Source organism: Calidris pugnax, unplaced genomic scaffold (assembly GCF_001431845.1).
Source record: "Calidris pugnax isolate Ruff unplaced genomic scaffold, ASM143184v1 scaffold31, whole genome shotgun sequence".
In the NCBI taxonomy this organism is placed as follows: domain Eukaryota; kingdom Metazoa; phylum Chordata; class Aves; order Charadriiformes; family Scolopacidae; genus Calidris; species Calidris pugnax.
The window spans coordinates 2,963,894-2,977,554 of record NW_015090786.1 but is presented as its reverse complement, the minus strand read 5'-3'; the positions used below and the strand labels follow the sequence as shown (position 1 = coordinate 2,977,554).

General features: G+C 35.8%; 1 protein-coding gene across 14 annotated transcripts in view; it reads left to right on the top strand.

The window, feature by feature from the left end:
• The window catches only part of CCDC88A (coiled-coil domain containing 88A), an 85,309-nt gene that overhangs the window by 44,588 nt on the left and 27,060 nt on the right, over window positions 1–13,661 (top strand). For all 14 annotated transcript variants that reach the window (XM_014966396.1, XM_014966395.1, XM_014966394.1 and 11 more), the window contains 6 exons: window positions 2,362–2,508; window positions 3,448–3,592; window positions 4,330–4,514; window positions 6,696–6,833; window positions 9,429–10,499; window positions 11,050–11,177. In XM_014966396.1, coding sequence (XP_014821882.1) covers window positions 2,362–2,508; window positions 3,448–3,592; window positions 4,330–4,514; window positions 6,696–6,833; window positions 9,429–10,499; window positions 11,050–11,177 — 1,814 coding nt within the window. The remainder of the gene's footprint in view (window positions 1–2,361; window positions 2,509–3,447; window positions 3,593–4,329; window positions 4,515–6,695; window positions 6,834–9,428; window positions 10,500–11,049; window positions 11,178–13,661) is intronic.

Here is a 13,661-nt window from a genome sequence, read left to right as displayed (position 1 = left end):
TATTCACCATAGCTCTAAGCTAGCAAAATCAGTAGGAGTCTGTGTTTAGGATATATACTATGTATTGAGAAGCCCAAGGAGGAATTAATTAAAAATAGGCTATAAATGTAATAATTCCTTTCTCCTTATATAGGTCTCCTAAGAGAAGGTAATTTTCAAAGTGAAGTGTTGAGGAAATAGTGGCTGTACACATAAATGAGTGTAGGACAAAGACTTTCCATGGATAAAATGTACCAAGAAAAGATGCACTGACACCAGGCAGGAGAGACTTGCAGTTCTGTCATGAATTAGAAGTTTAGGAAACAAATCATCAACATGCAGGATGTTATTAGGCCATCATTCTCTCTGTAAATGGCAATTTTTTTGGGAAAATGCCAAGATGGCAGAATTTGTGAAAGAAGCAATTACTTGTGGGAGTCAAAACTAGTGAAAGTTTAAGAAAATTTTTTCAAGGTGGTCATTAAAAAGGAAGGGCTCCTAGAAAAGCAGGGAGAACTGGAAAAAATACTATGTTCCCTAGATGTAGTTGAGATAGTTGTTACCTTTTCTTTAGGGTAAAAATGACCAAAAAGCAAACCCAAGATATTAGGCTGAACTATGATACAGAATATTTTTACATACCTTCTTTGTTCAATGTGGCCTCTTGGATTCACAAGCCTAGATGGGATCTTGGGAATTCATTCAGTCCTCCTGCGCGAGGGAAGGTATTTTTTTATACCCATACTACTCCAAATGAATGCTTGGTGTTAATCATTGCTTTAAGACTTGAGTGATGAAGTGTCTGCCTTTCATGGCAGCCTTTTTCTTCTCTGAAGAGTGTGACGTGTCAGGTGTCCTCTCTCATAGCTCTTTGTGCTCTGCAGTCTCCACAGCATTCTGCATTACAAGGTGGATGTTTGGTTTTTTGTTTCTCTAGGTTCTGTCTTAATTCATATCTTTATTAAAATTGAGTCCCTGAAAGGGGGTCTCATACTTTATGGTTTCACCAGTTCTGAATATAGTGGAAAGATGACTTTTCTCTACACCTTCTAATAGAGCAGCTCCTAAGCAACATCTCAAAATTGTGAGCTGTGGTAGCCTCCAGATTTTTTTCCCACAGAACTGCAGCCTAGACATGATAGAATATCACCAATATTCTAGTTATCACATCTGGAAAACACCATGTACTAATGGCCAGTGATACAACATCCTCTGGAAAGAGACTTCTTTCTTTGAATGTTAAAAACTTAAAACCTTTTAATGAATGTATACCTCATATGTCACAGCATGCTGTGATGAGAAGGCAAAAACCGCAAGGCAAACCCCAAATTTCTTTAATTTGTAGATCATTCATCCAAAACTTCAACAAATAGTAGATTTAGTGAGAAATAAAGTATATCAACTGACATGGGAGTATCATATTCCATGAGTAAATCGCCAGTTATATGCTTTTACATCTATTATTTTCATCAGATGCCTGTAAAAAAAATGTTCTATGTACATAAATTAAATAGGACTTTTGAATATGGTTTTCTGTATTTTAAGCATGCAGTTGGATTTTCAGCATCATGTCCTGATAAATTTGCCCAATTGCCTGTAAACCTAATCATGACCTGTAGGAAATGACTCTCAGATTTTGTTCTTCGTTTCCTACAGTCCAAATAGTAGGGAGTTCAGTCTGGTAATAGGGTATGGATTGAAAGGAATGTCTGCATCAGTCTCCAGTCTTTGACAGTGGCCAATAGTAGGTGCTTAGAGGAGAATAAAAGCACTTGGTCAAGCACTTGGTAATACTTTCCTATTGTGCTTTTCCAGTCTCCAGCAGTCTCTGCTTAGGAAAATCATACTCAGAGGTGATACTTTTGAGCTTTTGGGCCTTCTCTTGCATGAATTAAATAACTTCACAACAGATGTAATCCTTTTCACCTACGCAATTGTGCAGCAGTAAGCTCCACAATTCAATTAACATGGTGTGTGAAGTACTTCTTTTATTTGTGTTGAGCCTGACACCTGTAATTTTTATTTGATGTCATCCTTTTGCTTAACTGTAGTTCATATATGTGTAGTACATCTTTTCAGATTGCATCTCAGATCACAGAGATATTTATGTTTTGATTATAACTATGAACACCTTATTTATTCTTAATGGTTTAGGTACCGTTTCATTTCTGTTAAGTTATGTAAAATTTTCTTTTAATAAAAAATTTCATGTTACAGTTATGTGGAATTGCTGTAAATGTCTTTTTCATAGTCTCTTATAGCTTCCAAATGAAAGTTTTGGCATTAGAGCAACATTTCTAAATCTAGTTATGATATGTATCAAAGTTTGTATGAATAAGCAAATACTTTTCTTGAGATTTTTTTGTTATTTAATTCTTGCAGGAGTTAAAGGAAGACAATCAAGTGTTGCTAGAAACAAAGACAATGTTGGAAGATCAATTAGAAGGGACTCGAGCCCGTTCTGATAAATTACATGAGTTAGAAAAAGAGAATCTACAATTAAAAGCTAAATTACATGATATGGACATGGTAAGTATAAATGGAGTATGACAAAGACAACTGATATGTAATGAATTATATTTTTAATAAAAGAACTTCCAGTGAAAATGGTGTGGGAGAGGGGGAAGGTAATTCTTGATTTAGTAACACTTTTCAGATAAGGTTTTCTGCAGTAGCTTTGTTTCTGCCTTGGGAAGGAAAAATTGCAAAGGCAGTACTCTAAGGCAGTGCAGTGTTTAATCGGGCAGCTAAAATATGATGATAAGAAATAGAGATTCCTTAGTAAGAACAATAGGATAAATCTTTTTTAATGTGAAGATAGGTTGTTGGCACTTAAATATTTAGATAAAAGAGGTTATTTTAACCAGTTCTTCTCCAAAACCTAAATATTCTAAAATATAAAGTCATAGTTTGCCTGGGTGCTTTGGAGTGACAGATTATTACTTATAAAGTCATAGTTTGCCTGGGTGCTTTGGCTTTTTTTTTCCTTAAGGAGTGACAGATTATTACCTTCTGATTACTTTCATTTTCTGTAAAATATTGGGAGTTGCAGCTGCAGCTTTTTTCTGTTAAAGTAGTATGTGTGGGGAAAAGGGTTTATAAAGAGCCTGATGAGACACTCTTGTCATGGCCCCAGTCCTATTAGAGCTTTTTTGCATCAAAGTAGTCTTATGATAGTTTAGAGAAGGTGAAATTTTGCTTCTCTGTCCGTTTGTTTTTTGTGTGTGCTACCAAGCTGTGTTTATCATCTGTACTTTCTTTCCTGATATTCTGGGAGAAGTGAACTTTGAAAAAGAGTAAGTAGTCATCACCATAGGTTATGATGAGAAGAGATTCTTCTCTGCATATTTTTCTTTACTGGTTGTTACACTTCTTTTTTCTAAGTTCTCCATTATTTTGATATACTAGATATTAAAATGTGCATGTTGAGACTTTTTTTTTTTAGTTATATGTGAAATAATTTTTAAGGAGCGTGATATGGACAGAAAGAAGATTGAGGAACTCATGGAGGAAAATATGACTCTAGAAATGGCTCAGAAACAAAGTATGGATGAATCGTTGCATCTTGGCTGGGAACTTGAACAGATAAATAGGACTACTGAACTTTCTGAAGGTAAACATTGTAATACTGGCAAACTTGAAAGCTCAGAGGCTGGATAACATTAGGAAATTACAGCTCCTGACTTCTAAAGTACAGTATCTTTTGTCCTCTGGAGAGATGTGACAGTTTGAGGGTTATTTTTGTATTTGTTTTTGTTGTGTGTTTTTTTTTTTTTCCCAGTCCTTTGTATCCTTGGAGATAGATCATACATTAAAGGTCTCATTCTTGTGATTCTTGTTCACTTAGGCAGAGGTGTAAAACCCATAAATTTGTTGGAGTTACATTGTGTTGCCTTGTAAACTTCTATACCATGTAGCCCATAGCATGAGTCTTCTTGCTTTACTGTTCTCAAAGTTAAGAAAGATTTGTTAAGGCTTCTCAGAGTAATTGTTTGCAGAGATAGTTGTGGCAAAAATTTTGATTCTTCCCTGTATAGCATATTTGGTCATACGCTGGATCCCATACAAAGGATTTGTGGAAATTTTGAGATGTGTCCTCAGTTGCAGGAGACAAATCTCTGCTGTGACTGGGAACTGTAGCCACGAGTATGACATTTCTTTGTATGCATCTGCCGTGTTGTCTGTTGGGTAAGGAGGATGGGTCATTACTCCTAAATAGCTCTATTCACCAAGGAAGTATTGGAGGACCATCAAAGGCTTCTAAATCCTCTAAGTCTAAAAATGCAAAGTCCAAGAACTCCAGGTAATGGATAACTTTTTTTTTTTAAAAATGATGTTTTCCTCTTACAGTGCCACAAAAGTCTCTTGGTCACGAAGTAAATGAACTGACATCAAGCAGGTTACTGAAGCTGGAAATGGAAAACCAAAGCTTGCTGAAGACAGTGGAAGAACTACAAAGTGCAGTGGGTTCTGCAGAAGGCAGTAGTTCAAGGATTCTGAAAATGGAAAAAGAAAACCAAAGACTTAGCAAGAAGGTAATCATCAGTGTATGTTTGTATCATGTATGTGTTGCTTAATGTTGCCTACTGTCTTCTTTCTAAAGGGCAATTTTATGAATTGCTGTTATTTTGGGTAAAGTATTACTAGGGTCTAAATGGTGTTATGCTGTTTGTAAGTTTATGGTAAAAAAGAAAACCTCTTGTTTAATTATGCTTTTTTATTGATGTAAGAATATGACTATTTTATTCAGAAAAGTCTTTATCAGTGAGAAAAAAAATATGTTAATATTGGGGACATAAGGAGTAATGAAAGTGTTTTATGATATTTGAGAACATTATTTTAATTTCTGTAATTATTAAGCAGGGGAAAGTATGTGTACATAGACATATCAGTTTGTCTTCACCTAAGAAGAAAACTTGGTTGCATGTCCTCATTTATAACTGAGGGAAGATGGGCCAAGGAATTGATGAGCAAGTGAGGAGGAGTTTGTGAGATTTATCTGTGCTAATCTACAATATTTTACTCTCCAAATCACGTATATCAAATACATATGAGGACTAATTACAGTGGAGTGATATGTCTCAAGTTCCTGAAATATCTGCTGAAGTAAAAGCTGTGTCATATGTTAGAGAGACTATTCTTAGAGATGAGTGGGTAAGAGATAATTAAAAAAAATAAATTGAAAGAAATCCCTTCTGTATTCCATACTTCTGTGCTTTTTCTGGTTTCTTAACAGTGTGGTATTTTTTGCAGCAACCTGTGTGCTGCTTTTGGTTTCTGTACAGTACCAGAAAAACACCTAGAAAGGATACAAGACAAAAGAATAGGTATAGGAAGCAAGCAACAGTAGGTTGTCTGTGGTTGTCTGATACTGTTCTTACCACTTTGGATGTCTGGCAACATGTCCTTTTTCTCACTTCCCCATAAAAACAATGTTCTGAACAGTGATCACTTCAGAAAAAGGTGTGAAGTTGAATAAAATGTCTGTTATGAATCCTATATACATAGTCTAGTTCTATCTGGATGTGCTTTCTCTTAAAGCACTAGTATAGAATCTGAAGCGATACAGTGACTGCAGGAAATCCAGTGCCCAGTTGGCAGCTGGGCAGGTGATGGGTAAGTTTAGTTCCCAGATGGAGGCTGACTGCATCCCTGCTGAGGTGACTGAGCCAGTTACTTCTCCTTTGCAAAAAACAGTGGAAGTGCCAATAGCCCTGTAAAAATGCATTAATCTGCTAAGTGAAGGTCCAGGAATATCTGAATTTGAGAGGAAGAGGGAGAGAGAAGCAGACAACTGCTCAAGTATTGGTATTCTCATCCTAAGAGAATGATTTAATTCAGGTCCTGGCCTAATTGTTGCCGTGCTTTTTACATATTTCCAATCAACAAATAGCTTCACTGAAGAACAAATTCCATTCTACTATCTTTTTGTGATTTTATTTCTCAGTATTATTTTGCACCAATTTAATGTATAATTCAAACAATTTGTTTCTAAAAGTATTTCCTCTGCCAGGGGTCAGAGTTATGTCTGGACTGCTCTAGGATTGGGGAATGTGGACAGAGTTCACATAGTATATAAAACTTCCAGCAGATGATTGTTTAGCAATGTGTTGCTTCCAAATAACTAGTTATAACTTAGATGTGACAGAAAAGTCACACTTGGTTATTTCACTCATAAATAGTTTTGCTGTGGGGTGACATTAAGAGAGTTGGAGCCATTTGACAAAACAAATCTGTGTATTTAATTCCCAAGGAATCATCATAAGTGTCTCTTGAACTAGTTAAGTAAGATCAAACAACAGTCAACCTTTGCAAGCTAAAAGGGACTCAGAGGAGCAGTATAAATCTCACTAAAATGGAATTTTAAAAGAAAAAGATCCTTGGGAAAATATTTATAAATCTCACTAAAATGGAATTTTAAAAGAAAGAAAAAGATCCTTGGGAAAATATCCAGAGCCTAATAAAATCTGACCAGTTTTCTTATGCCAAAGTACTTTATGGATATGATCTTCTGAGCCAGGGAGAAAATTCTGGCAGAAGTAAACTTATTCCTAGAAGAGATGAATTGTTTGAGGCAGAGAATAGAAAATTCTATTTTATTCTTTCCTTTAGCCTTCTTTATTCATTTCTGCAAGGGTACCTTCAACCCAGCTAAGAGTAATGCTATTGTCATTTTTAAGTACATTTTAAAAAAATTTGGTTTTTTTTTTCCATAGCTTGAAGAGCTAGAGAATGAAATTAGCCAAGAGAAACAAAGTCTCCAGAACAGTCAAAATTTGAGTAAAGATTTGATGAAAGAAAAGGCACAGCTTGAAAAAACACTTGAAGCGCTTCAAGAAAACTCAGAGCGACAAGTGAGTAAAGAATCAAAAGTCTTAATGCTGTATTGTAATGTACTGCTCTCCTTTTGTACTTTTTTACAGGCGTGAAGGGATTATCAATGTAGCAGATTTGACAAAAGGACATTTCTGCAGAAAAATAGCTTGTCTGAGACCTGCAGCCAGGGAAGGGCATGACTCATTTTTATCTGAGGCTTTACTGTTAGTTTTAGAACTTTTTAGTGTTTTGTAATGCTTCTGTGGCTTTCATGGGCTGTGCATTTGCTCTAGTTGCTTAGAGGGTGTAGGCTCAGTCAAAACAGAAAGTTGGGAACTTTGGGGGTAAGCCAAAAACCTCTCAAGGGAGGAAAGCAGGTTCCAGACAGCTGGTCAGTGTTTGAAGTAAGATTTGACAAAAGGACATTTCTGCAGAAAAATAGCTTGTCTGAGACCTGCAGCCAGGGAAGGGCATGACTCATTTTTATCTGAGGCTTTATGATGTTGGAGTATTAATGAGAACTACAGAAGCCTGTCCCTCAAAGGGACCTGGTGGAGACCAGTGTAGCAGAGCTGGTCTGCTGCTCTGCTGCTGGCTCTCTTCCTCCTGTGACACTCCCAGGCTTTTATATCTGGAGTAGGAACCATCGTATCCAGCTTCATAATGTTCCCTATACTAGAATGTTTTCTGTCTGTGACTTATAGGTAGATAGCAGAATTTATTTTAGTTTTCCAGAAACTGGCACCTGCACCTTTGTGAAAGATTTAAGCCTGTATTTGGGTGGGTACTGAACGTCACTGATATTACATATTGTATCTACTGAGTGCTCACACCTTCTAAAGGTCTTTGCAGAGGACCTGCAGAAGGCAGCTACTAGGAAACACAAGATTTCCAACAGCATCTGGAAATCTCATATTTAGCAATCAAGTCCTTTAGAATTAGAACTGTAGTTATCTTTTATAAATTCCACTGATACTTTTCGATGAGACCGACATTTTAAAATTTAATTTAAAAGTAATTGGAATACAGAATATTGTATTTCAAAAATCCTGAAAAATTTTTAAGTCCCAATTTAATCTGTAAATGAAATTCCAGATTTAGAAAAGAAAGGAAAAAAAAAAGAGCTCTGAATTGAATCTTTACTTTCATTTAAAGTCGAGCATAATTTTAAAGAAAGTATGTCAGCTTGTCTAATTTGTGTTCATTATTACAGTAATTGATTTATACATTGTGTTAGAAATGTACTCTAGGGGGAAAAAAGGACTAAATCTTTCTGGAATAAGTCATAATAAGTCCCAGTTCAACCATCAGGGATACCTATATTGTTTCAAAGGTATTGGAGTAGGACGCACATTTCAGTGGGACTATTTCTGCTTAAAAATAATATGCTGCTAATCCATCACAGCTCCTCTTTCGTGTTTTTTACAAATCCTGTGCTGAAACTTATTGGAGTTGACTATATAAGATTCATTTGATTTAATCAAAAATTATGGAGGCATTGATCATGATTTTTTGTTAAGTTTGAATTATACAAGCAGAATTCCTGAAAAGTAATTATGTACCAGGTTATGTAAAGAAGTGTTACAAAGTTGTGTTTTTAGACACTTGTTAATTAGTTTCTCATTAATCGCTTCAGAACATTTTGTTATTGCTGGGAACTGAGCTGTAGGTCTTGTAATTAATAGTTACATTCAGACTTATATATGAAAGAACAGTCTGTAATTTTCTCTGTCTGTTTTTCACTGAAACTAGCACTTTTGCTTTTCTCCAAAACAGCTTATTGTTGAAACATCCCTTATGTTATGGTATGTTATTAGTGGATTCTTAAATATTGACCTAAACAGTTTTCTGGATTTTGCTATCTGTTGTTACATACCCAAATAATTTGAAATTATTTGGAGTAACTTAAAAAGTAAAGAAATACTGAAAATTAAGTTGTAAATGCTGCCTTTATCCTAGAAGCAGATCTGGGAACATGTTACCTAAGAAAATAATTCAGTTCTAATATGATTTACTTTCTCTGGAAGCTGTTTTAGAACAGTATGTTCAAGGGTTCTTTTTAAGTCAGAAGTTAATGAAACTTTGTGTTTCTTCCCAAAATGTTACTGACTGATCAGGATGCCCTCACATCCCACAGATCAACTCTATTTTTTCCAAGTGAAATAAAGGCACTTTTTCGGGACTCCCACACCTCCCTCCATCTCAAGTTTTGTTTAGAACTTGGCTGTATTTTTGGTTTTTAGTTGACACACCTTTCTGGAAATTACAGAGTTTAAAAAAAAATAATCTAAATCTGGGTAAACACAAAGGAAAATTAAATGAAGCTAGGTAGAGCTTTGTTTTGATTTATGCTTCATTAGTTTTATTTTTATGTTATCAGCTAATATCCAGGAGGAAGATATTTGAATATTCACTTCAACTATTTTGTTGTCAAACTTCCCCCTGTGTACATATACAATGTTTGTAACGCTGCAACTAAATACCAGTAGCGGAAGAGAAATTTTTTTGAAACTTAAAATAAAAGGGAAATGTGATGTAATCTTATTATCCTAGTAGCTTTCAGTTTGTACATGGAAGTAATTACTTGTTGGGTTGTCACTCACCAGAGTTTACAATTTTTCCCTCCAAATTAGATTAAGCTATTAGAACAAGAAAATGAACATTTGAATCAAACCGTAGCTTCTCTGAGACAACGCTCACAAATCAGTGCTGAAGCGAGAATGAAAGAAATTGAAAAAGAAAACAAAATCCTTCATGAATCTATTAAAGAGACCAGTAGCAAGTTAAATAAGGTTGAATTTGAAAAAAAGCAAGTCAGGAAAGAATTGGAACACTACAAAGAGAAAGGGGAGAGAGCAGAAGAACTTGAGAACGAGCTGCATCATCTGGAGAAGGAAAATGAATTATTACAGAAAAAAATTACTAACTTAAAAATTACGTGTGAGAAGATCGAGGCCTTAGAACAGGAAAACTCAGACCTAGAAACGGAAAACAGAAAACTCAAAAAAACTTTGGATAGCCTAAAAAATCTCACATTTCAATTAGAATCCTTAGAAAAGGAGAACTCGCAACTTGATGAAGAAAATTTGGAATTAAGAAGAACAATCGAATCCTTGAAGTGTACAAGCATTAAAGTGGCGCAATTACAATTAGAAAATAAGGAACTGGAGAGTGAAAAGGAGCAACTTAAAAAGAGCCTTGAACTCATGAAAGCCTCATTCAAGAAAACTGAACGCTTGGAAGTCAGCTACCAAGGCCTAGACACAGAAAACCAAAGGCTACAGAAAGCCCTCGAAAACAGCAATAAGAAGATTCAGCAATTAGAAAGTGAATTACAAGATTTAGAGACTGAAAATCAGACTCTGCAAAAGAACTTAGAAGAGTTAAAAATCTCTAGTAAGCGCCTAGAGCAATTGGAAAAGGAGAATAAGTTGTTAGAGCAAGAGACTTCTCAACTGGAAAAAGATAAGAAACAGCTAGAAAAAGAAAATAAAAGGCTTCGACAACAAGCAGAAATTAAAGATAGTACTTTAGAAGAAAACAATGTAAAAATTAGTAATCTGGAAAAGGAAAATAAATCTCTATTTAAAGAAATAGTTGTATATAAAGAGTCATGTGTACGCCTGAAAGAATTAGAAAAAGAAAATAAAGAACTCGTGAAAAGAGCTACCATTGATAAGAAAACCCTTGTCACTTTACGAGAGGTAAACAGAAATTAGTTACCATTCCTGTCATAATCTGTGGAGAAATTATAGCTGTATTTTTGAAAAAAGTTTTTATTTTGTATTTTTTATGCTTTAATCTGTGTTAGCATCTTTAATAGTTGCAGTAGGGAAAGTGTTAGATAATTAAAATGTATATAATCATAACCAAACAGAATAATATAAGCATATTACACTTAATTCTGTAAAGTAGCTTACAGACTACCATGGAGCCTTTGTTAAATGAACGTTAATCATATTCTTCAGGTTATTATTTGTTCTGACTGAAACATTTCCCCTTTGCCATAGTGTTCAAGACCAAATTTGAAAGGGAAGTTCTACAGAAAGGAAGGGAGTAGACAAGAACAGTGGAATCATGTTATAGCTACAATGTAATGTCTGATACAGCTGAAGGCTCACAGTTGGAAGGACAGGAGAGTTAATGCTGAGTTATTCAAGTCATGTAGTGATAAAAGACTCTTGCCTCAGCACTTCTAGAATTAAGACTACGTTATTTGTATGATAATACTGACTGTAATTTTTTCTGTGGAAGGACTTGGTGAATGAAAAATTGAAGACTCAACAAATGAACAATGATCTAGAAAAACTTGCCCATGAACTTGAAAAAATAGGCTTAAACAAAGAACGTCTCTTGCATGATGAACAAAGCAGTGATGACAGGTGAGAATGTCAAGCCCTACCTGGAATGATGTAGAAATGAGGGTCTTTTTTATTCATAAAGTGGTTTTACAGACTGGTTTTGTGCATACTCTTCGTTTTTTAAGGCGCAATAATAGACCCAAAATGGAACTTACTTATTCTTTGAAATTAATAAGGTAGGTGATGCGCTTTCCATTCAGCTGTCTGTGAAAGTGAGTTACCACTTTTTGTTACTATGAAATTTATTGAAGTGTGTCAGTAGATTGTATAATTGAAATGTTTTATGTTCTAGTTAGCAGCAGGAAAAGATAATAGGCCCAAAGTGGTTTTTTTCCCGTTTTGACTGCTGGACTGTTTTTTTACGCTTTTGTCACATAATGGTTACCTTAAACTGTCTCAATCTTTCCTCACAACTATTTCCCTCTAGTTTTTCCTACCAAAAGGAAGCTGTTTTCCATCTCACTTACACTGGCTGGGAAGTATCCAAAGCTTGAGCGTCTCCAAAACTCTGTACTGGCTCTATTGCTCTACCACACCTGCCATCATAAAGCAGCTGCTCTCCTGACATCTGTTTCCTCTACTGTATGTTGTGTTCCGTCTTATCCTGCAGGGATTTAGGGAAAGTTTGTGACAGGAGAAAAGCAGGCTAGTATGGGCTTCTAGCCAATCTTTCTTTAACAATGCCATACACTTGTGCTTTTTAAAAAAACCCACAACATTTTGCTGTCACAATATGTTGTTACAACTGATTGTCATGAACACGTAGATCGATTTTTGGCCTTCTATAGCAAAAGAAAACCAAGAAATTTTTTTTTTCTTCAGTTTCCCTTTCTTGCTGCCAGTGCTCCATTACTGGGGTAGTGCCAGAAGCCTATAGGGAGAATCTGTTACCACCTCTTGTTTTCTGCTGCTGTCTTTCATCTACCTTTCTCAGCGCACAGCTGAGGAGTTCTTCTGTCAAGAATAGTTCTTAGAACTTTGACTGGTGTGATTTCTTCAGATATAAGCATTACTGTGTAGCACACAGCAGATAGTATGCGTTTGTTTTTTCCTTAAGTGAATCTACCGTACAAAGGAAAAACAATCCTTGAGCTGACTTGAAGCTTAAACTGCTTAGATGAAGAAATCCAGATTGAGCAACATTTTTCTAAATCACGGTATAGATTCTAAGTGATTCGAGTGAGTGCTTCCACAAAGAGAGAGAATATTGTTCTGCAAAGGTGCTTTTGCAAATTATACTACATGAAAAGATTTGAGTCTACTTCTACTTTCCAGACAATGGCACTCGGCCTTTACAAGTGCTCAAACTCCTAAAGATCAAGTGTTGTGGGTTCACTTGTCATAGGTTTGTTGGTTTGTGACATATGAATTATAACTTTGGACCATATAATACTAGTATTTCCTTTGCATTTTACAGAATGATGTTATATTGCATCTATAAATTATAATTTGGAAGGAAAATTTGGAGTCACATATCTCTCTGGAATGGGGAGGTTTATCCAACTTTCATCAAATTATAATCTGTAAATGACCTTCTAACATACTTCTGGCACCTATCATGACCTGTTTCACTTCTTCCTTTGCTTCCAGGTTAGCTGTGTGTGGGAATTACACAAATAAGTTCATTTTCTTTTCATTTTCCCTCACCTCCCCATAGTCATCTTCTAGTGGGTATTCCTTTTTCAACGAGTCACTGCACATTTTTTGCTATGTATGTGTTATATGGTAAGAGCACAGCCCAGGGAGCAGACTCAAGCATTGCATACTGATTGCCCTGCACTTGGCAAACGTCTACTGCTGACATTACATCTCTTGTAATTTGGTGCTGCTCAGCTGCACTGTTGTAAGAACAGCTCATGCTTAATTCTTTACAGATTGCCTTGCAGCAGGAGATAAATTCTGTCTAGAAAAAGTGTTCACAAACTTGATTATCCAGCACTGACCATGTGAAAGCAGCATAAAAGCAGGTGGAATATTTGATGGTACAAGATATTTGGATATCAGACTGGGTATGATGTGCCTATTCAGGCTGATCTATGGAAATGTATGCAGTAAGCATTACATAGAATCATAGAATGGTTAGAGTTGGAGGGGATCTTGAAGATCATTGAGTCCAACCCCCTCTGCCCTGGGCAGAGACACCTCCCACTAGACCAGGTTGCTCAATCTTGAACCTTACCCAGAAAGTTATCTAAAGCCTACCACTGAGCCCAGGCTTGTGGCTAAATAGTTTTAGATGTGAAGGAATTTGGGCTATGCTTCTGTTTTGAGCTTTGTCTCAAACTTCACGTAGAGCAGGAGGGACTGTGAATTGGCAATATTGGTTTTCAAAGTGGAAACGTTGGTTGGTTTGAAATCTTACTCTGCCACTATCCTGCCTTTCCATTATTCTCAACTTTCTCGTTCATACAAAAGGTACCTGGTTTGTTTTCCTTATACTGTTATGTAGGTGAGGCTTTGCAATTATTTCTTCAGGCCTCTAGAAAGCTAAGTTCGTTATGGCAA